Here is a 26,744-nt window from a genome sequence, read left to right as displayed (position 1 = left end):
ACATGAACTCTAAAAACTCTTCATACTGTTGTAAGCCTGAAACAAAAAAGTTAAGTACCCATTCAGTGGATAACAAAGGATGGCAGGGTATAGCAGCAGTATCTCCTCGGACCTTTACTCTGCAAGATATGTACCATAATAGAAAGTGAAGAAGTGTTAAAAAGACCCCTATTCTCCAAGCCATGGCCAGCAAAGGGTGGAGTACAACAAAAGACACTAGAGCCTAAGCCATTCAAAACTGGAATAAGACTAAAAGGATAGTCATCTACCTGGATAGTCCCAGACAATGACCCTATTAAAATTCAATTACGGTACTGCCCAGCTAGAAAGTAAATCAGATGACATCAGCCAGCCAGAACAGAAACAAGTTTGAATTGAATTCCTGATTTGAGATTGAAAAATATTCCTGACTTGGCGATTGGACCTGACTAAGTCCCTATAGTTCATAAAAAAGGGAGAATTTACCTCTTTGGATCACCGCTGGACACCTTGCTGGAATCATTCTTCTGCATCCAAGATGCCAAGTGCTCCCAGCTAATCTGCAACTGAAGAACTCTTCTTTCAACAAAAGCTTTACGCATAGCGAGTTACTTTTAATCCAGCTTAAATTAATCATTCTGTTTTTCTAACAGTATTTTATTTTGTGGCACATTGCCCTTGATTAAAGATCCCTAAATTGTAACTAATATTAAAGCATTCTCTGCCTAGTTATGCGCTGTAAAAATAAAAATCTAGTTCTTCCTTAAAGAGTTTAAAGGGTCCTTTTACGAAGGTGTGTTAGGGCCTTAACGCGCAGAATAGTGCGTGCTAAAATGCCGCACGTGCTGGCCGCTACCGCCTCCTCTTGAGCAGGCGGTAGTTTTTTTTTACTAGCGCGCGCTAATCCGGTGCGTGCGTTAAAAACGCTAGTGCACCTTCATAAAAGGAGCCCTAAGCATCTGTTCTTAAATATTACAAAGAGGTAAGTTATAAGTAGGTAGTGCATTCCCCAAATTAACATCTATTTATAATATATATATTTTTTTATCTCTTTGTGTTAGATCACCAAAGCTCACCTGAAAAATAACTATTCCTACTAAATTTACATTATTGTAATGGAGTGGTACTTCTTTAGCATCTTAAGGATTTTTTTGGTTGTTTTTGTCTATTTATTTGTCCGGTGTAAGTCTTGGTGAAGCAGAGGCATTTTTCCTAGCAGCTTTAAGACATGCACTTGGTGCAAGTCCTGAGAAGTCTGCTCCATGACTTTGGCATCAGAAGCATGGATCTCCATGGGTCCTGGAGTTCTGTTGGATTCTGAGGATGCAAATATCATCCGAGTCCTTCCTAAAGAAGGAATAGTTCTTTCCAATACAACAGAATACAGTGGTACCTTGGATTACGAGCATAATCCGTTCCAGGAGCATGCTTGTAATCCAAAATGCTCGTTTATCAAAGCGAGTTTCCACATAGGAAATAATGGAAACTCGCTTTGATACGTTCCCACCCCCCCAAGGCCAGCGGCGCTGCTCTATCCCCCCCCCAAGAGAATCGGCATTGCTTCCCCCGAAGGCCCCCCTGCGATCCGGCACCCTCCCCCCCCGTGAATCCCACCTCCCCCACCTCCGTGATTCGGCACCCCCCCCCCCCCCCGGCCGCGATTGGGCATCCTCCCCGCCGCTTCTTACTGTCATCTGGGCCTGGGCATCGGCACCGGCATGTCCTGTGTGTTGGTGCCGGTGCCCGAAGATCGGCCTCCTCTTCTTGCTGGGCCTTGAACATCTGCACATGCTCAAGGCCTGCGAGTTCACGTTCTCTCCGAGATCTCGCAGACCTTGATGCACATTGGGAAGAATTATCCAAACCACAGTTTCCAGATGCTAGGGTCCACCTTGGAGGTTAGCACCAAGAAAAGGATCCAAGTGTCATTGTATACAATACGATGAAACTTTCCACCCAATGTGTGGCGGTGGCAGCCAAGAAAGCAAACAGAATGCTAGGAATTATTTAAAAAGAGATAGTTAACAAGACTAAGAATGTTATAATGCTCCTGTATCGCTCCATGGTGCAACCTCATCTGGAATATTGTATTCAATTCTGGTTTCCTTATCTCAAGAAAGGTATAGTGGCACTAGAAAGAATCAAAGAAGAGCAACCAAGATGATAAAGGGGATGGAACTTCTCTCGTATGATGAAAGACTAAAATGGTTAGGGCTCTTCAGCTTGGAAAAGAGTTGGCTGAGGGGAGATATGATTGAAGTCTACAAAATCCTGAGTGGAGTAGAACGTTTACAAGTGGATCGATTTTTTTTTTTTTTTACTCTGTCAAAAATTACAAAGACTAGGGGACACTCGAAGTTGTAGAGAAATACTTTTAAAACCAATAGGAGGAAATATTTTTTTCACACAGAGAAAATTTAAGCTCTGGAATGTATTACCCGAGATTGTGATAAGAGCTGATAGCAAAGCTGGTTTTAAGGAAAGTTTGGACAATTTCCTGGAGGAAAAGTCCATAGTCTGTTATTGAGAAAGACATGGGGGAAGCCACTGCTTGCCCTGGATTGGTAGCATGAAATGTTGCTACTCCTTGGGTTTTGGCCAGGTATTAGGGACCAGGATTGGCCACTGTGAGAACGGGCTACTGGGCTTAATGGACCATTGGTCTGACCCAGTAAGGCTTTTCTTATGTTCTTACATGAACAGGCAGGGGGGGTCACAAGGAGCTCTTTTGGTGGGCAGAAGTCCTCCTTCAGGCCTTTTCCGCAACCCACGTGGCCATAGTGGAAAATGTTCAGGCCGACTTTCTAAGTCAACAGTTCCTAGACTTGGGAGAGTGGTCATTCTCATTCAGGGCATTCAATCTAATTGTGCAACGTTGGGGCAGACCAGTGATGGACTTGATGGCTTTGGCCAAACACTCCTTCAATCAAAGACTGGAACCGGGAAGCTCAGTGTTCAATGCTTTGGTCCAATTCTAACCTTTGGTCAGTCTCCTTTACGTCTTCCCTCCTTGGCCTTGGATTGCCTCTCATCCAGGCCTTGTGATCCTAGTGGATCTAGATTGGCCTTACCGTCCTTGACATATGGGCATGGTAGATCTTTAGTGAACAAAGGCTGCCTCTTCATTATGGTCTTCTCAGTGAAGGGTTTCACTTTTTGTAAATTTCTTAGTAAACAATGAAGGTGATATTTCTTTGTATTTCACAACCGCATCGATCTGGAAGGTATTGCGGTCTAGAGCTAGTTCATAAGGGATATTGATGTGGTTATTGCCATGCTGCCTCAGACAAAGAAGCCCTCTACCCCGGCAGCCTATGCAGAAGCCTGTTGGGCTTTTCAGCAATGGTGTACTAATAACCAGGTGGAACCGCATCAAGCTCCCATTTCAGCCATTCTGAATTTCCTTCAGACCGGACTGGATAAAGGTCTGGCTGTGGCGTATCTTAAGGTTCAGGTCTCTCTTACTTCCTGCCTCACAATCATAGGTCCTCTCTGGCAGCTCAACCTGATGTTACCATATTCCTCTGGGGAGCTCTCTGGTTATGGCTGCCTCTGCAACGTCCCTTTCCAACATGGAACCTTATCATTGTTCTGAAGGGTCTTTCTAAGACTTCGTACAAAGCCCCTCAAGGATGCGTTCGTTTTGGACCTCATAGTTAAGACTGTTTCTGGTGGCAATTGTTTCGACGCAACAAATCTTGGAGCTGCAGATGCTTTCTTGCAGAGAACTTATCCTCAGCATCACAGATGAGGGTGTCGCTCTCCGTGCTGTGCCCACTTTTCTCTCAAAGGTAGTATCGGATTTCCACGTCAACCAGGAGGTTCGTCTGCCTGCTTTTCAGTCCACAGGGTCTGACCAACAAGATACGAGTTTTGGGAAAGCTGGATGTTCGCAGAGCTTCCAGTATTTGGAAAGAACAAATGACTTTCACCTTTCTGACCACCTGTTTATGCTTTCCAAGCCAGGGTCTAAGACCTCTATTGCTAGATAGATTTTCATGGTGATCTCTTCAGTGTACATTGCCTGCAGAAAGCAGCCACCATCTCTCTCAAGGCACACTTGACCAGGAACTTCGCCTCTTCCTGGATGGAGTCTTGGGCAGTTCCTCCTGCCGAGATTTGTTGGGCAGCTACTTGGTCTACTCGTCATACCTTCTCCAGATTTTACAGACTGGATATAGCAGCTTTTGGGTCCTCAGTCTTGCAGGCAGCCTTCTGTTCCTTCCTAGTCGTCAGCCACTGCTTTAGTTCGTCACCACACGTACAGAATCTATAGTAGATGTAACTGAATGAAAGATTAGGTTCTTACCTGGATAAGCTTTTTGTTAATCTTCTACGGCCTGCCCTCTGTCTTTCCTGTATCAACCACTTGGAGCGCTGATCTCCTCCCATGGTTTCCAGTATCACCTATAAGCTGATGGATTCCTGATCTACCTCTCCACATCAGACCTGAGTCTCAGCCTGTCTGCCCGACATTGCCACCTGGATATTTCACTACCGTCTAAAATTGAATATAAAATGGAGCTGCTCATCTTCCTGCCTAAACTCACCCACTCCCTTATTCTCTGTTGACAACACTCTCATCTTCCCTATCTTGTCTGCTCACAATCTCGGGGTCATCTTTGACTCCTCTCTTCTCAGCCCAGATAGAACATATTGCTAAAACTTGCCACTTCTTCCTCTATAATATTACCAAAATCTGACTTTTCCTCACTGAGAACACTACCAAAACCCTTATCCACACCCTCATCACCTCATGCTTAGAGTACTGCAAATCGCTACTCTCAGGTCTTCTACTCTGCCTTCTTTCTCCCCTTCAATCTGTCCAGAATTTGGTTGCATGACTCATATTTCATGAGAGCCGCTATACTCATGTTACCCCTCTCCTAAAGTTACTTCATTGGCTTCCCATCCGTTTCTGAATACAATTCAAACTCCTTACTGTCCTTCAAATGCATTTACTCAGCTGCCCCTCATTATCCCTCTTCACTTCTCTCCCTGATCAACTGGTAAGTCCCTTCTATCTGTGCCCATTTCTTCCTCTGCCAACTCCAGACTCCATCCTTTCTGTCTTGCTGTGCCGTCCATATGCCTGGAACAAACTGCCTGAATCCCTACTTCTGGTTCTGTCTCTGGCAGTGTTCAAGTCCAAGTTAAAAGCCCACATCTTCGAGACTGCTTTCAACTCCTAACTCTTCTCACCTTGGTTTCTGTCTGTCCAAGTTAGATTGTAAGCTCTTCTGATTAGGGACTGTTTATTTAATGTCAAAATGTACAACGCTGTGTACGCCCTTCAGCACTATAGAAGTGTTAAATAGTAGTAGTGTTGATTCTTTACACAATTATGTTTTCCAATAAACATAATTGTGTAAGTCAAGTCAAGTTGTAAGATCTACTTTTTATAGACTTCGTCAGATCCGATCGATATCTAAATTTTTATGTTCAAAATCATTGAATATCTTAATTCATTCACTTGTAGTCTCTAAATTAGATTACTGTAATACACTATTTACAGGCTTGTCACAGAAAGAAATTAAACGATTACAGATAATCCAGAACGCCGCTATTAAATTAATCTATAAGGCAAAAAAATTCGATCATGTCACGCCCCTACTTAAGAAAGCCCACTGGCTCCCAGTAGCACATAGAATAGTATTTAAACAATGTTTACTTATTTTCAAGGCTTTAGAACACAAAACTCCAGCCTTTATATTTAGACTTTTAATACCCTATACTACCTCTAGATCTCTTAGATCTCAAGATCAGCAACTTTTAGCAATTCCCTCTCTAAAAGTTATTAACACAAGGCGTAACACTATCTTTTCCATAACAGCCCCTCAATCTTGGAACAATCTTCCACTGTACCTAAGACAGGAAAAAAATTTAACAAAATTTAAGTCAGAACTTAAAAGTTTCCTATATATTGACGCCTTTAATAACTAATTCTTCTCTTTTTTCTTTCCGCATCCTTAACTTAAAAGGTCAATTGTCTTTGTCCCCCTTCCTATCGTTTTTTCCCCTGAATTTAATTAAATATTTTAAATTCAAATTAATAATTGTATTATTGAATGTAACCATTAAATAATTTTTCCTTATGTTTCACTCTAACCTATTTAAATTACCTTTAAATGTAATGTAATATGTGCTATTTGTATTTTAGATAATTGTTTGTTTAATTTAATAATTGCAAGTGTGTTACCAACTATTTTATTTGTACATCGCCTTGAATTTTGAATAGGCGATAAATCAAAAATACCTAATAAACTTGGAAACTTGGAAACAGATCTGTGGCCTCGTTTATTCCATCAGAAAGTGTCTGTTATCTGATTTACTGTAATCAATATGTTTAAAGGTATGCCTATGTTTTTCGCTATGGCAGGTGCCGAAATAGGTGTGAGAAAGATGGGGGGGGGGATCCAACTGGGCCATTCCAGATCCAGGTGTTAATACAGTATATGATTCTCTTCTCTTCTGAAACTGTCTTCTCTATGCATAATATCTCAGTATTTAATCCCTAGTTCTCAGATTACTGCTAAGTAGATTTAGCATATCTGAGGGAATGTCAATATCCTTTTTCTTGTTCAACACAAAACCTTTTGTTTATCTTCTATACTTGTCAGACCAACTTAAAAAAAAAGGTCTTAATGTAATCACTTTAAAAAAAAAAAAACCCAAAAATCAACCCCTGTAGTTGGTATTTGCCGCCAATTTTATATGGATCCTGATTTCTGCATAGGCTTGTGTCGCCAAATTTATAAGGAATCTCTTCCATTAGTGATCTCTCTTCTCCAGTGTCTATGGCTTTAACTCTTGTCAATAAAAGCCTTCTTTTATGTCTCAAGAACTTGACATAAAAGTTTGTGTCGACCGGTTTGCGATCGTTCCCCAACCTGACCTGATTCGCTCACCTTCTGCCCACTCCGATCCGTGCCCAATCCGATCTGCCCATGCAAATGAAGGGAAATGACATGTAAAGTAGGAAGTGCCTCGATTCACTAAAGAGAAGAAGGAACACCTATTTGGCTGGCCAATCCAAACTGAAGCGACTGCCGAGGACCAGTCGCTCACGTCCTTGCCGACTGTCCTGCTTTCTGCCGCCCTGAAATCCCAGCCCTGCAGCCCTGAAACCATAAAACATCTCCCTTGTGCAAAAAAGCTCTCTGCCTCTCTGTGTGCCCATGTTTTTAACCGCGGGTTAAAAGCAGGGTTGCACTACAGTGTTGTTGTTTTTGTTCCAGTCTTGTCCAAGTCTGGTTTGTTTGCCAGTCTGATTTTTGGCTAAATGGTTTGTGGGGCCAGCGAGTGCAGCCACCCCCCCCTTTTTATTTTGACCTTGAGCTGAGCAAGCTTTGCAAACACATGCACGGATAGCATCTCCATGAAGAGAGGATCGTCTGTGCATGTGTCTGGATCGTTCTACAGTGATCTGTGGGATTGCTTCTATGCGTGTGTCCAATCAGATCATTTGCATAGTTTAGTTAATCGGTTGCCCAGTAAGACTCGGCCACAAATCGCACATGGATCGCCCCAAAAAAGGAGGTTAGTGAATCTAGGCCATAGTGACTTATTCATCTTGCAACTCTCTGTTGATATGAAGTTTAATGTCCATGGTTAAAAATAAAAAAAAATCTGCCTGATATAGTGGTGGGCTTCCATGTTAGTCCTTCCCAAACTACTGCATTAAGTCACTCTACATATACAGTCACATAATGGCCTGAACCATCTGATTATTATTAAATTTGTGTGAGAAACATAAGTTTTAGTTGGTTTTGGTTTTTGTTTTTTTTGCATAATTCCATACAATTCAGATTTTTTTGGTGCATAATTCCCTGGAGTGCAGCCAGAGCAAGTGGAACTTTTTCTCTTAGTACAGAATTTTTTTTTTTTTTCAAATTTCTCTATAAATGTCTAATGATAGCAGTTGGGGAACCAGTTCATATTCTATGATCCTCATTGGTTGAGGCCTTTTTTCTTTAATGACTAGGCAAACTTAGAGAATTTAAAGCTTCATTTATCTCCTGAATTTTCTTGTGAGACATGTAGGGGGATGATGCAACTAAAATTTGCTGGGTTTTTCTAAACTGTGGAAGAGCTTCTTATTGCGGGCTGGCGAGGTAAATGCTCTGATGCTCATAGGAATAAAATGAGTGTTGGAGCATTTACCTCACCAGCCCATGGTAAGAATGTTTGCATTTGGCATTCTTGACAGGATAGTGAGAATTAATGGCTTTGGGATATATTGAATTTGAATTTTTCTGTTTTTTTAAATATTTGTGTGGTATGGCTCTCATTTGTAATGAGAGTTAGAAAAAGCTTTGTACCTCAGAAAAATGTTATCTTTTTCCTAAAATGATCTCTTTGTTCCCAAATGTGGAGTGTAGTTTTTCTGCTTCTTTTTCCTGTCAAGTTATTTTCTATCATAATGTTTTGTAAATTGCATAATTATGTTATTAAAAAAGAAAATAAACAAATATGCATACCACCCCCCAATTTCAACTTCGTTGTTCACAACTTTGATCAATTCCGGTATAGAACCGCCTAGAACTCTTCCGGGTATGGCGGTATACAAAAATAAAGTTATTATTCTTATTCTTATTATTATGTAGGGAAAGAGTAGTAATGGAAGGATATGCATCATCTATGTACAGTAAAAGCCTCATGGTGTGCCCTATGCTCTGAAAAAAATTTGCTACCCATATTTGACTAAATATATTTGAAGTTTTTCAAGCATGCAGCATTTAATAACATATACTGTATATCTATTTGTCTTATAAGAAATTGCATTAGTAAACAGGAAGAGAATACAGGATAAGTATTGTTTCCTGTAGATGGCAGTGGCCAAGTTGGCATTCACCATAACAAACCTGTTTGTGAGGCAGTTTATTCTGATAAGAATTGTGATGGCTGAAAACATTTTCTACCTCTGGACATGTATTTCAAGTGTATAAAGATGTGTTTTCCTAAAACTACAGGGATTTATACAATAACAATATTTTCTAGAAGTCTACACATATGAAAGCACTTCTGAGTGTGTTATAAATTTACGTACACTGACAAGTGCGCTTTTAAGTATATCATCTGTCTTTAGAGAGCGTATGTAAAATTATTTATTTAGCCAGACATTTTTTTTCTGTTCTTTTAGTGAAAATGAAAACTGGTATCATACTGCCACAGACCTTCCTTTGGAAACTACCTGGGGATTTTTCACCCATTTTATATCTTCTCCTACCATGTAGTTCAGTTCAGGGGCAATGCCTCAGTTTTTAAAAATATCCTACAATTATGGACCCTATCTATGATGAGTAAGGACTCCTTCCCTCTGAGTGTCTCTGGCATCATCATCCCTGACCAGGTCAGGAATCCCAGATCTTCTGCAGTGCACAGCTCTGACACTCAGCCACCAAGCTAGCTCTGTTTGTGTGGATATACTGTATATTTATATAGATAGATTATATACACATGCACATATAGAGTTTTTGTCAAAGATTACAATTGGTGTTTTCATTCTATATTGCATGTTCAGTTGTTGACAAACTGATTTCTTTAGAGGGTCTTTCTGCTTCGGCAACAAAGTGTCTCGCTCTTATTTTTCTTTAAAAAAAAACAACCTTACTCTTCTTGAGGCCTGACAGATGAAATTATGTAGCTAAAGGGTTAAGTCAGCAGGAAAGAATTCATTTCCACTTAATGACCTAGCCTTGCTGGGCTAGGACGATGGGGAACATGCTTCTGACTTGTACTCCTATTGCCAATTAACACCTCCTATAACAGGTTGCCTCAGCTAGTCATTGAAGCAGATGCAATAGGAATAGTTTACATGCAGCTTGTTTTTCACACTAGTTGTTTAATACTCACAAAATTAAAGTATTAAAAGGTTGCTTCTTGCCTTGCAGGACAAGCAATAAATAGTTTAAATGGATAGAGACATATTTTTGACATATCCTTAATATATATTTTTTTCTACCTTTTAAAGTTTAAGACTCTTGAGGGTCAAAGATAAATGTGTAGCACCTTTTATATTTTTGATAATAATTTGATCTTCCTGATTGCCAGAAAGTTAACTTCTCAGTTCATAATCTTTGTACATTTTTTTTGACATATGTGTTTTGGAAAGTCTGTTATCTTTGCTAACTAGATTATTAGTATGTGCTGAGTAGGTCCAGACAGACAGTTTTCTAAACAGTAAAAACAGAGGGCATAGTGTTTGTTTTTAACTAAAGCATTACATTTTGATGTCTCTTATCCCCGAATACCAGTCACTGTCATAATTAATCACAGCTTCACATGTAGCCTTTTTAAAAAAAAAAAAAAAAAAACCTGTAACATAAATAGTAGCATTGTGCAGGTGTGCTCTAAAGTGACACTTTACTTCATGTGTAATCAGCAGGTATTTTAATAACATATAATACAATTGACTAAATAACTGATAGAAGTTCACACTAAGAGAAAGATGGAGTAATAGAACTAATAGTGCTTCCAAATATGCTAAAAGGCCTCAGCAGATAACACATTGTTTTCTTTTGCAATTGCTTTTCTTAATACTTTGTCAGCAAAGGATACTAACCTGCTAGAGGAAAAGTGCTCAGTTTTTTTATTTTAATTTGACCTCCTTGGAAGTTCTGAAGATTGCACAATAACTCTTCCTGATTCTTTTCCCCCCCATTTTTTTAAGCAGACTGGTAAGTTTACTAGATTCTGTTGGCATGCTTCAGCCTATATTTTCAGTTTTTACTAAATTCTCATGCTTGTGATTTTGGTTTAATCTAGTCACACAGCTGAATATTTCATCTAGCATGTTCTTTGCAGCCTGACTGAAATTGTTGCCCTCCAGGCAAGTCAGCTACTCGGGTAATGCTTCTTGACAGCCCAAGACAGACTGAAAGCAGTTCTGTGTTTCCAAACTGTAGCAAGCCCCAGCAATTTTTTTTAAATGTTTTATTCTTCAATAGAATGGAAATATATAATTAGAAGTTGAAATAAGTGAAAGATGTGAAATCATATTAGTTATTTTTTTTAAGTTGTAGTTTCCTGAGAAACATTATATATGTATAGAATATGATGGGTGATATGGACAACTGGATTAATAATGTTTAGGAACTTCTGGAACTGATTGTGAACATTTATGTTTTGAAAAACATGCTGTAATGTGCACAGCCCAGGAGACACACAACTTGTATTACAGGCATGTGTACAACCTCACACATAAATCATAAGTCTTTGTATTGTATCTCTTTACTATCTTATTTCATTTCCCCTTTCATTTTATATACTCAGGCATTTTATTTCATTTCTTGAGTCATAATGCCAAATAATTTTCTTCAGTGAAAAATAAGAGAATATTTTTTCCAAATTCCACATTTTTTCCAAATTCCAAATTTCTTTTTTTTTTTTACAATGAAAGGAATCCTAGGCAAAACACATATCTCTTATAATAATATTGCAGTTAACTGTAAATGATCTGTGCCAGAACATGAACCTTTCATTTCTTTTTATTTTTTTAGTGCCTGGGAAATGTGCCATATTTACAACACCAGAAACTGATGCTTTGCATTTCATCCATAGAACACAGAGTTCAGGCAGCAGCATTGCAAGCTGTCTGACATTGTCCCATTAGTGTGCCTTAAACCTCTGCTTGAGGAACAACCTTTTGGGGTATAAAAAGAATTCACACTCCATACCCATTTGGCCCCTGCAGCAACTGTCAATTGGTGTGCTAATTGCTACCCTGAATGATGCTGGTTGAATGTGGACATTTGTGTATAGGGAATTTTCAAGGAGACAGTTTGTAAGTCTAAATGTGGTCAACATTTTAAGCTAGGAAAGCCTTTTTGTATGCCAGGAGAGTTCTCCTTAGAAAATGTTCTTGATGAAGGCAATACATCCGCATTTGCAAAGCACGCTAGGAACAGGGGAACAAGTAGAAATTTGCAGAAATCTGAATTGCAGGATGGTGTTCTAAGTTATCTTCTGAAAGGATATAAAGCTTGCTTAAATTCCCAAAACAATTTTCTATGGCTTCATTTGAAAAATGAAGCCAAAGATGAGAGATCACAGTGAGCAGTTACCAATAATATAACTACCAATTTCAAACTTAGAGTGATGTATGTCTATACAAAGAAGCATAAAAAAAGTAAAGAATAACCAGCATTGTAGCCTGTTTTCCCCTGGAGACCTAATAACAAAAACATTATTCTTTGCATAGATACTGATATATGTGTATCCCATCACTGTAAACCTTTGTCACTTTTATTCTGGCCTTTATTCCATCATAGCAAACACTGGGCTCATTTAATGACTTGTTCTTATTATATTCTTTAGACAAATACTTGTCTGTAGTCATGTAGCAGAACCTTTTACTTTAAATTTTCAGGGAGTAGAGCAAGTCTTTGGGAAAGGAATAGATGCATAGAGTTTGTCTATTTAAATGAAACCATGGCTTTAATTTACATTGTCTTTGTAACAGCACTTTAGCAGTGTTCCCACCTCTCAAGCAGAAATCACGCCAGAGATGGCTCTTTTGAAAAGCTGTGGAATGATTTCCATTCTCCCCCCCCTCCTTTTTTATTTCAAAAGTAGTAGGCTGAACAAGGAAGAGCAAAAAAATGTTGGTTTTAAAAAATTTATTTATAGAAGAGAGTAGTGCTTATAGTGAGAACAGGTGAGTATAACAACAAATATTTGCTTCAAATACTGCATTGTCCCTTAAACAGACTGGTTTTTGTAGTGAGTTGTATCAGATTCAGAGAGGGAAATAAGATATTAAAAAGTTGGAGAGGCCATTTTAGAAGGCTTGCATGGAATTTCAATGTCCTATGCATGGAATTAGTGGTTTTAGAAAGGATTTACTTGTGTAGATAGACAGAATGCAAAGTTAAAAGGGCATTGTTGTGGACCTATTTTGGGAAGGCCTGAAAATTATGCCTGTACATCTGATTTTGCTAAAGAAACACATGCATACTTAGCTTCATCTGCTGTGAAATGCATGTTGGATAGCTGCTCATTTGCACCTGGAGTTTGCAGCAGTGATTAAGGGAGTAATTTTGCTCACCTCTGTGATGGTTAAAACAGTTCTAAAATCCAAAATGTAGAGTTTTACAGCTTGACCCCTTAATTGGTTCCTCTTGGACTTCCAGTTTGGAAAATCTGGCTTGCACTTACACCCATAAATGATTTGAGTATCGCCATTTATGTGCTGCTTTGCCCTCTAAAACTAGGTAGCTCTTTATGCAATTACCCTATGTGTGTAAGTGGATAAATGATCTGTTATAGAAGAGTGGAAATGAATTATGCACCATTTCTTTGCCATGGGTAGAGTGTGCATTACTTTTTCATGTTCATACATCTAAGCTAGGGCTAGACAAATCTCAGGTGCCAGGTCTCTGCCTTAAATATTTTGTTGTCGTGCTGCTATAGAAAACAAATTTCCTCATTTCCCATTGCATTTCAGTTCTCTGGAAGCTGGAGTTGCACGGTGCAGGAAGTTTGGGAAGTCTCAGTTTCAAATATCACGAGATTTGAAACCTCAAGACTAGCCCAAACTTGCTTTATTGCATGGCCTAAGCTTTCAAAGTGCCAAATCACAGCAGGGATTTGGGAAATATTTTGTTTCTTCTGCAACAGCAGTTAGCAAGGTGAGGCGAATAGGTGACCAAGCTCCCAGAGAGAGAGAGAGAGAACTGGGTGAAGGCTATATATATATATTTTTTTTTGGGGGGGGGGAGGTGAAGGCTGGAGGTATATGAGACAGAAAGACTGGGTGATTGCTGAAACAAGAATATAAGAGACTAGATGAAAGCTGGGATGGGGGTGTGGGCTATGAGAGATGGGAATCCATTCCATGGTGATAAGTGAAGCTAAGAGATAATTGTCATTTTGTTTTTCATATCAAGTGAGTGATGTCACACAGCTAACAATATTCTTCAGGAAGAGAGACTGCTGTTTTTTGGTGGTGATGGTGAGATGGTACCTTAAGGGACTGATTTACTAAGTTCTTGTTGGTTACAGACTCAGGATAAGGAACCAAGCCTTAATAAATCAGTTTCTATAGGAGCTGCAACTGACATCAGAGGGGATTCCCCTCACACCCTACCCTCAGCTCTCTGAACTTCACTCTGGACAATGTTGGGTGTAGGGGGGAGGAGAAATGAAAGCAGTTTCAGCTTCTAGCTCCTAGTTTTAGGAGCTGGCTCCTAGATTCAGTAAAACATTTATTGAAGCCTGATCTAAGCACAGGCATTTACATCTTTTGTAGGATGGTAACATAACAGCAGATTCTAGACCGCATAACCATGAGTTCAGTGCGGTTAACAAAAGATTATACTAATTGAAAAAACCAAAAAATGTTATAAAGAATACAAAGGTATCAGTGGTCATGGCTAGATTTACATGCATTCTCTACCATTTATGCTAATATTCTGTAAAATAAAGTAGGTGCCTATTTGTCTGTTTTATCATTCCCTCTGTAAGAAATTCCCAACTCCATATTTGGCCTGTTGTGTGTTTTGATTAGATTGTAAGCTCTATCAAGCAGGAATTATCTCTTACATGTTTCATGTACAGTGCTGTGTGCATTTGGCAGCATTATATAAATGATAAGGGGTAATAGAAGTACAGTCAAACCTCAGTTTGTGAGTAACGCGGTTTGCGAGTGTTTTGCAAGATGAGCAAAACACTCGAGCAAATCGTGCCTCCCAAACCGAGCATTGACTTGATTTGCGAGCACCCCCCCCCCCCGAGAACCGGCTTCAAGGCCCCCCCCCCCGATTCTTGGGGAGAGTGGGAGCCAGAAGGCCTTGAGCATGCGCAGATGCTCAAGGCCCAGCCCAGGCAAGAGGCAGGAGTTTCAGGCACTGGCACGTCCTGTGAGTTGGTGCTGCGTGCCGGTACGAGATTGGGATAAGGGCTTGTTCATGGGCGGGCGGGTGATGCCGGTTTGCGGGGGGGAGGATGCCGGTTCTCGGGGGGGGGGGAAGGGTGGAGGCATGCCAGTGGCCTCGGGGTTGGGGAGGGGGGGTCTTTTTTGGGATGTGGTGGGGTGAGATGGAGCAGCGCTGGTGGCCTTGGGGGAGGGGGAACCAATCAAGCGAGTTTCCCTTACTTCCTATGGGGAAACTCGTTTTAATATACGAGCAATTTGTTTACGAGCATGCTTCTGAAATGAATTATGCTTGTAAACCAAGGTTCTACTGTACTTGTCTTTATATAATACACTTAAAATAGGTGTCCTGTTATAGATTTATCCTCATTGATTGCAAAATTGCTGCTTGTATGTTAGAATAAATTCCTGAGTGATGCTGCTCCCTATTTTTAACATGCTACTTTCTAAAAGGGCTGTACTGCTGCTGTAAGTGCTGCAAACTATACACATATGTAATTTATATGTATCTTGCCAAACCTTCACATTCAGCAAAGCTTTTATAAAATAGTTGAGCAACTAAATGCATACATAGCCTGTGCAAAATTGAGCTTTGATTCTCTTTTTTTTTTTTTTTTTGTAATAATCCATAGATATGTAAACCAGGTTTTGGTATAGAATCATAATTTATTTTATTTTATTTGGATTTATTAACCACCTTTTTATTTATTTGGATTTATTAACCACCTTTTCATGAAGCATTTTACAATTCATTGAATAGTAATCAAGTACTCTTAAGTATTTTCCATTTCTGTCTTGGCAGGCACACAATCTAATTGGGGTACCTGAGGCAATGCTAGGTGACTTGCCAAGAGTCACAAGGAGCAGGCTGAGATCAAACTCACAATCTCAGGGTGCTGAGTCAGCAGCTCTAACCACTAGGCCACACCTATTAGCTCCCAATTTTTTTCCCCAAAATAGCTTCAAAGTTTCCAAATCAATACGTTGGATTTGATGAGTTTATGGCTCATCCAGTCTGCATCTGCAGTAACCACTATCTCTTTCTCTGAGAGATCCCACGTGCCTATCCCAGGCCCTCTTGAATTCAGACATAGTCTCTTGTCTCCACCACCGCTTCCAGGAGACTGTTCCATGCATCTATTTGATTTTATTTATATCCTAAGTGGCTTACATTCATGTACTTTAATATTTCCTTATATGTCCCGGTGGGCTCAAATTCTATCTAGTGTACCTGGTGCAATGAGGGGATTAAGTGACTTGCTCAGGGTCATACTCTTTCCGTAAAAAGTATTTCCTTATTTTACTCCAGAGCCTATCACCTCTTAACTTCATCCTATGCTCTCTCATTGCAGTTTCCTTTCAAATAAAAGAGACTCGACTCATGCGCATTTACATTACATAGGTATTTAAATGTCTCCATCATATCTCCCCTATTCCAAAGTATACAGATTGAGATCTTTGTCTGTCCCCATATGCCTTATGATGAAGACCACATACCATTTTAGTAGCCTTCCTTTGGACCGACTCCATCCTTTTTATATCTTCTTGAAGTTGTGGCCTTCAGAATTGTACATAATATTCTAAATAAAGTCTCACCAAAGTCTTATACAGGGGCATCAATACCTCCTTTTTCTTACTTGACCATACCTCTCCCTATGCAACCTTCTAGCTTTTGCCATTACCTTTTTAACTTGTTTGGCCACCTTAAGATCATCACATATAATCACACCCAAGTTCCGTTCTTCTGTCATGCACATAAGTTCTTCACCCCCTAAATTGTACCGTTCCCTTGGGTTTTTGCAGCCCAAATGCATGACCTTGCATTTCTTAGCGTTAAATTTTATCTGCCAAATTTCAGACCATTCGTCAAGCTTCGCGAGATCTTTCTTCATGTTATTCACACCATCCGGCATGTCTACTCTATTGCAGATTTTGGTATCGTCTGCAAAGAGGCAAATCTTACCCAACAGCCCTTCATCAAAATCATTTATAAAAATGTTAAAAAGAACAGGTCCAAGAACAGAACCTTAAGGCACACCACTTGTAACATCCCTTTCCTCAGAGCAATCTCCACTGATCACTACCCTCCGTCGCCTTCCGCTCAACTAGTTCTTGACCCAGCCTGTCACTTTGGACCCATCCCGAAGGCACTCAGTTTATTTATTAGACATCTGTGTGGAACACTGTCAAAGGCTTTGCTAAAATCTAAATACGCCGTATCTAGCGCACATCCTCTGTCCGATTCTCTGGTCACCCAGTCAAAGACATTGATCAGATTTGTCTGACAAGACCTACCTCTAGTGAATCCATGTTGCCTCCAGTCCTGTAATCCACAGGATTCCAGAAACTTGACCATTCTCTGTTTTAAAAGTGTTTCCATTCATTTGCTTACCACAGAAGTCAGACTTACTGGCCTGTAATTCCTTATTTCTTCCTTACTTCCACTTTTGTGCTTTAACTTGTGAGTACATTGATAATTTGGAAATAAATAGTGCTAATTTTTCAAGACCTACTTCTGTGGCAAAGAGCAGGGTATTTTGTTCACAGCTGTTCCACCTAGAGACTGGAGATCCATTTTCTTTCACCGTACCTGTATGTTTGCAAAGTGCTCCCCTAGCCCTGATCAGCAAGTTATCTTTAGCTGCTGAAGCAGATGGAAATTGCTGTTTGTGTTGGTGCCAGTTAATCATGCTAGCCCAGCAGCATTTACATTCACACCACTGTAAGAAACACATAGGTAATTGGTGCACTGAAGACATTAGAGCAGAGGAATGGTTAGCATTGCTTAAAGAATAACTAAGCCCGCTGCAAACTTGTACTTCCTCCTTGTTTATTGTATAATGTGCATGTTTTTTAAAAATTACTTAATGATTTTAAATTGCATATTGACTTCTTAGAAAAAAATCTCATTAAGTAAGAAAGTGCTTGTTATAGTTTACAAACTGTACTATCTGGTAATAGTTTGAATGTAGAGAATATGAAAATTCAGTGTAAGCATGTATTGTAATTTTGTCATCCTCCAAAATCAAATTCTGGGATATGTGCTGTAGAACTGAAGAAATATAGAAATAATGGTACTAAACTACTTTGTTGGTGTTTTAGGGCCCACCTGCTGATGCACCTGCAGTGGATACTGCTGAACAGGTTTATATCTCTTCCCTTGCACTGCTTAAGGTAAGCCTTTCCAAGCAAACATTTTAGAAGGGACAAAGGGCTGGGATCAATGTACCCACTGTTTCACAAAATTAAATATTTTAAACCCATTTGCTTGGGGGAGGGGGGTTCATGTATGAAAAATGAGCATTTTGCTTTTGGAAATAATATAATGCTACTACAGTGGTGCCTCGCATAAAGAACGCCTCGCACAGCGAACGCTGCACACAACGAACTTCATTTCATGATTCATACAACGAACTTCGTTTCACACACCGAAGTCGCCCGAGCTTCCACGATCGCTGCCGATGTATTGCATCCTTCCGCGCAGGCACTGCAGGCAGTCGTTAGTCACTGCGCTTAACGCGTTTCACATAACGAACTTTTCGCATAACAAACTTGCTCCTGGAACGAATTAAGTTCGTTGTGTGAGGCACCACTGTATATTGCTTTTGCTGTACAAATGTCTTAAATATTAGAATTAAGTAGAAATCAATGGCTTTGTGGCAAGTATTAAATGACAGTCCAAAGCAAACCAGCTATCTTGCCATGTATAACTCCAAATGCAAAGAACTGAACTTTGATATGTAGACACTGGGGATATCTCAGAACACTACTCTGAAAGATATCAGCATAGCAGCACTCCTCACTGAGTTCACCCTGTGTATATCAAACCTAATATTTTTTTCTTTTTATAGTTCAATTCATAACTTGTCATGAAAATTTTCTTTAAACATATTAATTTTATAAATATTTCTTCATCTTTTTTGCTTATAAAAACTTCATCTTATTATTAAAGCATTCCATTTTCAAAAATTCACTAATGGATAATGCACTTATCTTATATATATCAACTGTGTAGCCGCACTGTTCCCCACCAACGCGTTTCGCCTTCTTCTTCAGGACGGGGCTAGTGCTGCAACTGTTGGCTTAACCCATTCCATTCTGCGGCCGTTCTAACATTCAAAAAATTTTCATGACAAGTTATGAATTGAAACTATAAAATATAAAAATAAAAAAATATTAGGTTTGATATACACAGGGTGAACTCAGTGAGGAGTGCTGCTACGCTGATATCTTTCAGAGTAGCGTTCTAAGATATCCCCAGTGTCTATATATCAAAGTTCAGTTCTTTGCATTTGGAGTTAAATATTAGAAACCATTCCAGTAGGAGAGATTCGTTTTATTTGTTAATTTAATATGGTCTTTAATGGCAAGAATTATTCCCAAAATAAACTAAATTTCTGTCTGTGTTTTTTTTCTTCTTCCCAACAGATGTTGAAACATGGTCGTGCTGGTGTTCCTATGGAAGTTATGGGTCTGATGCTTGGAGAATTTGTTGATGACTACACTGTTCGGGTGATTGACGTGTTTGCCATGCCACAGTCTGGAACGGTGAGTATATTCTCATGCTCCATTTGCAGTAAATATTCGTGGAAGCAATTTTAAAAATTGTTATTGTTGACTTTCCACACCCATTTTGGGATATTCTAGGATATGAGCATTAAAAGATGTCTCGGTTAAAGGAAAGCCCTTATATATACCTATTGTTTAGTTGCCTAAGATTTATGTGATAGCTCAGCCTCTTCCAAGGCCTGATCTCTCTCTCTGGTTAATGGAACACAGACCTGTATGCCAGTCTTCTTTACTGTAAATCACTTCGGGTTGTTTGTAAAGGAGGAAACTCATAAGCTTAATAGGTAAAGTAGAGGCTCATCTCAGGTTTTTAATCACCCATTTGTACCACTGATATGCTGGTATTAGTAATTCAACTGTCTGGTTAATTCTTAAAGCATAACAATAAACTTCAATTATACCTGCCATCTGGTAACTGCTTCCAGGTTGCAAGCATATCATCTATGTCTCTCTCTTTATTCTTTCTTTTTTTGTTAAAAATCTAGAAACCTGCTTGTAGCTCTAATAACTTTTAGAAGGATTTTAAGGAAAGTACATAAAAACAATATAAAAAAATTATTAAAACTAAAGGAAGATGGACTGATGAAATAAGTTGAAAAATTTCTTCACTTACACTGAAGGTCCATACGTCTACATAGTTAGTATACGTTATGAGTATAAGGATTATACATTAATAGCTCTGTGATCAGTAGGATAATATAGCTAATCAATATTTCTGTAGCAATAGTAAGAAAATCCACTACTAGTACCTTTTATATTTCAGAGTTAGTAATCTGCTCTGCCAACATCTTACAGATTCAGTGCAAGGAACACTTACACACACACACACTTTTTTTATTTACAAAGCTCGACAACACGGGACATGGTAAATGCTCCGACACCCATAGGAATGAAATGGACGTCAGAGCATTTTCCGTCTAACACTTGCCTACATGGCTTAGTAAAAGGGGTCTTAAATTGTCTTCTGGCACTGCTATGTCGAGCAAGTATGATGCTTTATGTGGATTGACTATAAGTCCATAAAGTTCAAATAGATTTCAGATACCATGAGGGGACAAGAAATATTTTATGAACAATAGTGGATACTATTAAACTATTGATGTTTAGAAATTTAAGGAGAATAAGCTGTTAGTATGAATTACATCTGTCTGCTTTTCCAGAGTGCAGTTATGGCGTTACATGAAACTTGAGTTCAGAGGTTATTTAATGCAGGTTTTGTTCTCATTGTAATACTTCTAGCTGTAGATTGTCAGCTTTGTTTTGTTCTGGGATCAAGATGACTTGTCTTTTCTCTTAATTTAGGGTGTCAGTGTTGAGGCAGTTGATCCAGTGTTTCAAGCTAAAATGCTGGATATGCTGAAGCAGACCGGAAGGTAAGTAACAGATATTAAAGCAACAGCATACAACAGCATTTCTTCAATGAACCCAAAAAGTTGCCTATATTTAAAATTGCACTTGCACATTCATAGTGCTGCTTCAATAGAATCCAGTCTTTGCATATCAAAAAGACTGAGTTCAAAAGTTGTCTTAAATTGCAAAAGTGTAGCACATCATGTTCTTTAGTGCAAATTCTTATCCCACAGTCTGTGCTCCTTACCGCTGGACCAAAAATTAAACAACAAATATTTATTTCCAGTGAAGTTTGCTTTATTCACAGTTTATATAAAGCATTACTATATATGCTTACAATGATATGTTATGTCATAATATTTTATACAAAATTGGCCTTTGGTTGTTCACACTGAAGTGTTGCCTTACAGCAACCTTTCAAGTACCTGAAGAGCTACAAATGTACTATTCTGATGTCCAGGTCATATTTAATACATTGTTGAAAGGCTGTGCAAAGAAAAATAGCTGTAAGTTTGACAAAAATAGCTGTTTCCTAAAAAAATGTTTTACACATAGCCTGAAGTAGAAGAGGAAAACAACTATGTGGCGGCTAGCAGAAACAGCTGCGGTATAAAAAATGAATTATCTGACATAGAGAGGCCATGACTGGCATGGGTCTGCTGTTCCCCTGTCTTGAGCCTGGAAAGGGGTGGGGGAGGGAAGCAGCACAAGCACAGGCTCACAAGTTTTCGTTTCTCATCCTTTAATGTGAAAACTATATATGTGGTTGTTCACGTTAAAGGATCCACTTGCACGTAAACACACATAATGAGACTGTCTCTTTCTCTTTCCAAGAAGTAGACGTGACAACGCTGTGCTGGTTTTTGTGAAGCTCATATAGCGACATTTCTGAACCTGCAGTTGGACTGCCATAATCTTCATTGTTGGGTCGCAATACATTCCGTCATGACAGATGAGGAAGATTTGTCCGTGAGAGTATGCCAAAGATGTGTGATTGAATTTTGTGTTAAACTTGGGAAGAGCAGTAATGAAACTCCTGAAATGTTACGGCAAGCATATAGTGGGGCAACAATTAGCCATGCTGGGTACTGTCGAAGACACGTCTTCCTTATCTGCCTGGACCAAATGTTTGACGTTCTTCCTCTTGCTGTGACCCAACAAAGAAGACTACGGCAATCCAACTTCAGGTTCAGAAACATCAGTGTATGAGCTTCATAAGAACCAGCACTGCGTTGCCACATCTCCTTCTTAGAAAGAAAAAAAGAAGCAGTCTCAATACTTTAAAATCAAGAGCATATGAGCTGAGGTAATAACAAAAAGAATGCAGTAACAAGATTGATAACTTGTATTGGCATGACAGTTTTACATGTGTTACCAAGGTAGAACATTAAGAAAATTGACTGTGATGTAGTAATTTCTAGTTCTGTAGTAAATGCCTTCTCAGTCTTGCCTCTGTTTTCCCATTCTCTAAAATGGCAGCTATTGCAAATGAAAATGTATCTTGTCTCTCCCCCCCCCCCCCATATAATCTGGTAGGCTGAGACACTGAAGCTTGCTACAGGGAGAAATGCCATTGTCAATGTGATCAGGACACAGCTCTTAAATGGAGCATCCCTGGGATTCCCTTTGACTTTCATTTACCGGACTGACTTGCTTGCACTTTCCCTTATCTGCTAAACATTGGGCACCATGCTCGTGTTTTAATTTCAAAACAAATAATTTTCTCATCTGTATTGTATAACTGTCAGTACAGTAAGTTGTTAGGAAAGAGGAGATCTTGCAGTATTACTGTAACTATTTTTACAAGCAAGTGGTTAATTGCTTTATTTGTAAACAGTTTTCTCCAACAAAACATATGTATGGTAGTGTTAAACAAATTTTTATGGTATTTTACTCTCTACCTCTCAACAGTTGTCATCTGCTTGCTCGAATACTTTTACTGTGAAAAAACTTCAAAATTAATGTTAGCAAAAGGCTCAGCAGCTGAGCAGAACAGTGCAAATTGCTTTTTGACTGAGTTCCTAGTTCTACTGCTGGTTTAATTGATATTTAAAGAGTAGATATTTACTCAAGTGCTGAAAGGGTAAAAACTGGCTCAGGGAAGGTGTGGTAACAGGGTGAAAAATTGAAAGCATGATCTACCATTGCTAATGTGCATCCCTTAATGATAGCACTCCTTTTGTCACACTTATTCATTTCCATGTTTTCACAATAGTTTGGTGAATGTTTCTAATGGTACCCTTTTCACACCTGTTTCCCTTCTCTTGTCCTAATTTATACCCTGTTACCTTGGTGTTTCTTTTCATATAGTATGTTGTTGTTGCTGGCATTGTTAGTCACTGAACGTGCCCTCACTGTTTCAGGCCCGAGATGGTGGTTGGGTGGTATCACAGTCACCCTGGCTTTGGCTGTTGGCTGTCTGGAGTCGATATCAATACTCAGCAGAGCTTTGAAGCCCTATCGGAAAGAGCTGTAGCAGTAGTAGTGGATCCTATTCAAAGCGTAAAAGGAAAGGTACAGTTTAAGGTTTTTGTTTTTGTGGGTTTTTTTGGGGGGAGGAAGGGGGGATTCATCTATTAACTATGATTTAAATCAGAAATATAAAAAGGCAATTTTATATCTATCTATATTTTTTTTTTTTTACATATGTGGGAAACAAAAAAAAAATTAAAAATCTTCAAATAACACATTTAAAATTCTTGCAGTTATTAGTGCAGCAAAGATCATCTGCCATATGTGTGCTACTTTTGTTACCCTCTTTAGTCAAATGAAATTCAACTGATTGAATTTGTGAATATTAGCATTTTTGTGCTTTTTTTTTGAGAAGCCAAATTCAGATTTATGTTGGGAGTTATGAATATCAGTTCGCCTGTATGTTATGTATTCATTTCCTCCTTTTGTTAGAGCTGGTTTGCTCAGGTGGAGGTAAATTATATATCACTTTAATAATGTTGTTTTAAACTTAACACAGATAAATTCAAGTTTGTTTTTCTAAAATCCACTGTCTTTATGGAGAGGTTAATATTGTATTAAAGTAGTAAGTTTGGAAGATCTAAAATATCCACATATCTAGTTATAGTGATTGATAACTGCAAACCCTGAGTATGATAGGTTCTGGGGATCTTTTTGACACATTCATTGAGTACATTTTAGACAATTAAAGTTCCCCCAAAGACTGTCTTAGCTATTTGCATTTTCAGTGAGGAGCCAGATGATTAAGTATGTTAAATGATTCTGAAAAGAGATTAACTTGCAAAGCATATTGGGTTATAGTTGTCCTTTGTTGAAATCTCTTTTGTTCTTGTTTAGTTCCTTTTTTATTTCTTTCTAGCCCCATATGCCATTTTCCTATTTCCTGCCTCATGACAGCAGGGAGCAGCTCTATTATCACCTTCACAGAGCTGTCTGCAAATGTGAGAGGCAATTCGATTTTGCTCAACCACAGGGAGAGTGGATTAGAAAAACTATAGAATATACAGAAATTGGCTAGGTGGTTTACTGCTTTAAAATACTGCTGAGGTGTCTTGTTTGAGCATGTATTTCTATTGTAATGTAGAATAATCGTTTGAATAAAATGATCATAATACACGATTATGGAAGCTGTCCTGATAGTAAAATTTGTGCATTACGTTACAATAAGTGTTGGTGTACTGTACCTCATTTGTAATTTATTTATATTTCAATGCCTACTGACTCTAGCAAATTTAATATTACTGTTTTAGATTGCTCATCTGTCAAAGATAACAATCAAACCTTTCCTAACATGAAATCTTTAAATAAGGAAAATTGAGGCCTCATCTTTACTGCCATGGCTTAGTTTTCAAAGCAAAAACTGCCCGTGTAGGCAGTAAAAATGATATGCAAGTGAATTAAAAATGAGCAGATTGTGTTATTCTGGTTAGATACTGTACAAAGGTGTAAATAAAAGAAGCTAGACAAGTTGGTATAAGGTGATTAAAGGAATGGGAGAAGAGTATGCACAATTGTTAGTAATTTTCTGATTCCATGTATTATCTCAGTACACACAATACATGCGATTTCTAGAGTCTTCATTGTATGAGGTGCCTTTTGAAAATAAATACAGACAATACATCAGGAGTTCTTTATATCTTGTGAAAACTTCACATATCATTTGGAGTGGCAACCAATCTTATTTAACATTGAAAAGGTTATGATTTTGGACTGTTCTGAGGCTCCATTTCTTTTCCATTCTGCTCTAATGATTGTGAAAAGGCACCCATTTGTTTCACTATCAGAAGAAAGAGAAAGTGTCTGAGGAAAAGACCTTAATAGTCCTGAAAAATGGCATTGTAATACGATTATTGGCCTATTAAAGGGATTAGATCTACTTAACTTTGTACAGAGCAAGTCTTAAGTGGACACAAAGTAAATATAGTAACATAGTAGATGACGGCAGATAAAGACTTGTATAGGTTTTTTTTTCCTCCTATAGGGTTTTTTTCCCCTCCTACATTCTATTGCTTTTCTGCTTGCTGTGAGGTAAACATTGGAAGTTAATGATCATGCTGACTAATATTTGAGAGTAAGGTGGAATTTAAAGGTAGAGAATGATGTAAAATTATATACTAATGGGGGGGGGGGAGTTATTTAAGGCCGCTATTAAGATGGGTTATTTTACCACAAGTTAGGCTTTTTTAGCACAGGGTTTTATTGTATAAAATAGAACTGTGGTAAAATAATTCATCTTAGTGGTTGTCCACATTTAAAACTATCGGGATAATTACTTTGTATAATAGGATCTCAGTAATTCATTGCTATAGTTTTTAAATCTTGAAGTCTTAATGAACTCTATCAGAAGAAACTTAGCACCTCATCAGCTGAGATGGTGTTAGAGTGAAATTTTTTTTTTTTCATTGTTAAAGAGAACTTGGTCTAAAAAGAGTCTCTAGAAATGTAGGTTTTAATGCATGTTATCAGATTTGTACAAGTAATATATTACTGACTTACATCTTATGGTTTATTGTTTATTATAATGTAATATACTGTCTGTCCTGAGGAGATGATAAAGCAGTGAACAATAGACAATAAATCTAAATTTAAGAGGATAGAATACCAATTGTCAAATGAAAGGAAATAAATTGAGGCAAAGGGTAAGAAAATTAATAATAGCAGTAATATATTACTGGCAACATTTCACTAGTTATGTTATGTTATGTGCAGTCTTATATCCCGCCGGATCCTCAGAGTGGAGTTCTAGGTGGATTGCAAATAGCATAAATGTTACATAGAACTTATATACATATAATAGAATCAGATTACATCCTTAACAAATATTTCTGAAACAGTGTTTACAAGTAGCATTTTCTTAGGTAGTAGGTTGCAGATAATGATTTTATGTGTTGTCTTGTGCTCCATCTAAAAGGTTTGATAGGCAGATTATAAATACTTAAAATAAATTCAAATACCACTGCTGCTCCTTGAGGTCTTTGACAAGTCACTTAATTCTCCATTGCCTCAGGTACAAAACTTTAAATTGTAAGTCTTCCAGGGGTTAGAAAAATAGCTACTGTACCTGAATTTAATTTGCCTTGTGCTATTACTGAGCAATGTGTGATCCAAATCCAAATTTCAGTACCAAACATACTATGAAATAATACAAAACACCATAAATGTCGCTCATTACATTACATAGAAACAGAAAAATGAAGACATACTACATGGTCTGTCCAGTCTGCCCTACCATGCCCTCCACCACCTCCTTCTCTCCCCCAGAGAGCTTATGCACCCGTCCCAAGCTTTCTTGTACTAAGACATACCTTTTTTCTCCACCACCTCCACCATTTCTGAATTTATCCCCTTTCACCTTCATCCTAAGCCCCCTCATTCCAGAGTTTCCTTTCAATTAAAAGAGACTCGCTTCATGCACATTTATGCTACATAGGTAGATCTCTGTCATATATCCCCTCTCCTGCATTTCCTTCAAAGTATACATATTGAGATCTTTAAGTCT

The 26,744-nt window shown here is 38.5% G+C and overlaps 1 protein-coding gene across 2 annotated transcripts in view; it reads left to right on the top strand.

Annotated features, from left to right (window-relative positions):
* Positions 1-26,744, top strand: part of PSMD14 (proteasome 26S subunit, non-ATPase 14) — a 190,818-nt gene that overhangs the window by 65,651 nt on the left and 98,423 nt on the right. For both annotated transcript variants that reach the window (XM_033946246.1, XM_033946247.1), the window contains exons 3-6: positions 17,957-18,028; positions 19,283-19,402; positions 20,726-20,796; positions 23,137-23,287. In XM_033946246.1, coding sequence (XP_033802137.1) covers positions 17,957-18,028; positions 19,283-19,402; positions 20,726-20,796; positions 23,137-23,287 — 414 coding nt within the window. The remainder of the gene's footprint in view (positions 1-17,956; positions 18,029-19,282; positions 19,403-20,725; positions 20,797-23,136; positions 23,288-26,744) is intronic.

The sequence above is a fragment of the Geotrypetes seraphini genome, chromosome 5 (assembly GCF_902459505.1).
Source record: "Geotrypetes seraphini chromosome 5, aGeoSer1.1, whole genome shotgun sequence".
NCBI lineage: Eukaryota > Metazoa > Chordata > Amphibia > Gymnophiona > Dermophiidae > Geotrypetes > Geotrypetes seraphini.
This window is presented reverse-complemented; position numbering and strand designations above follow the sequence as displayed.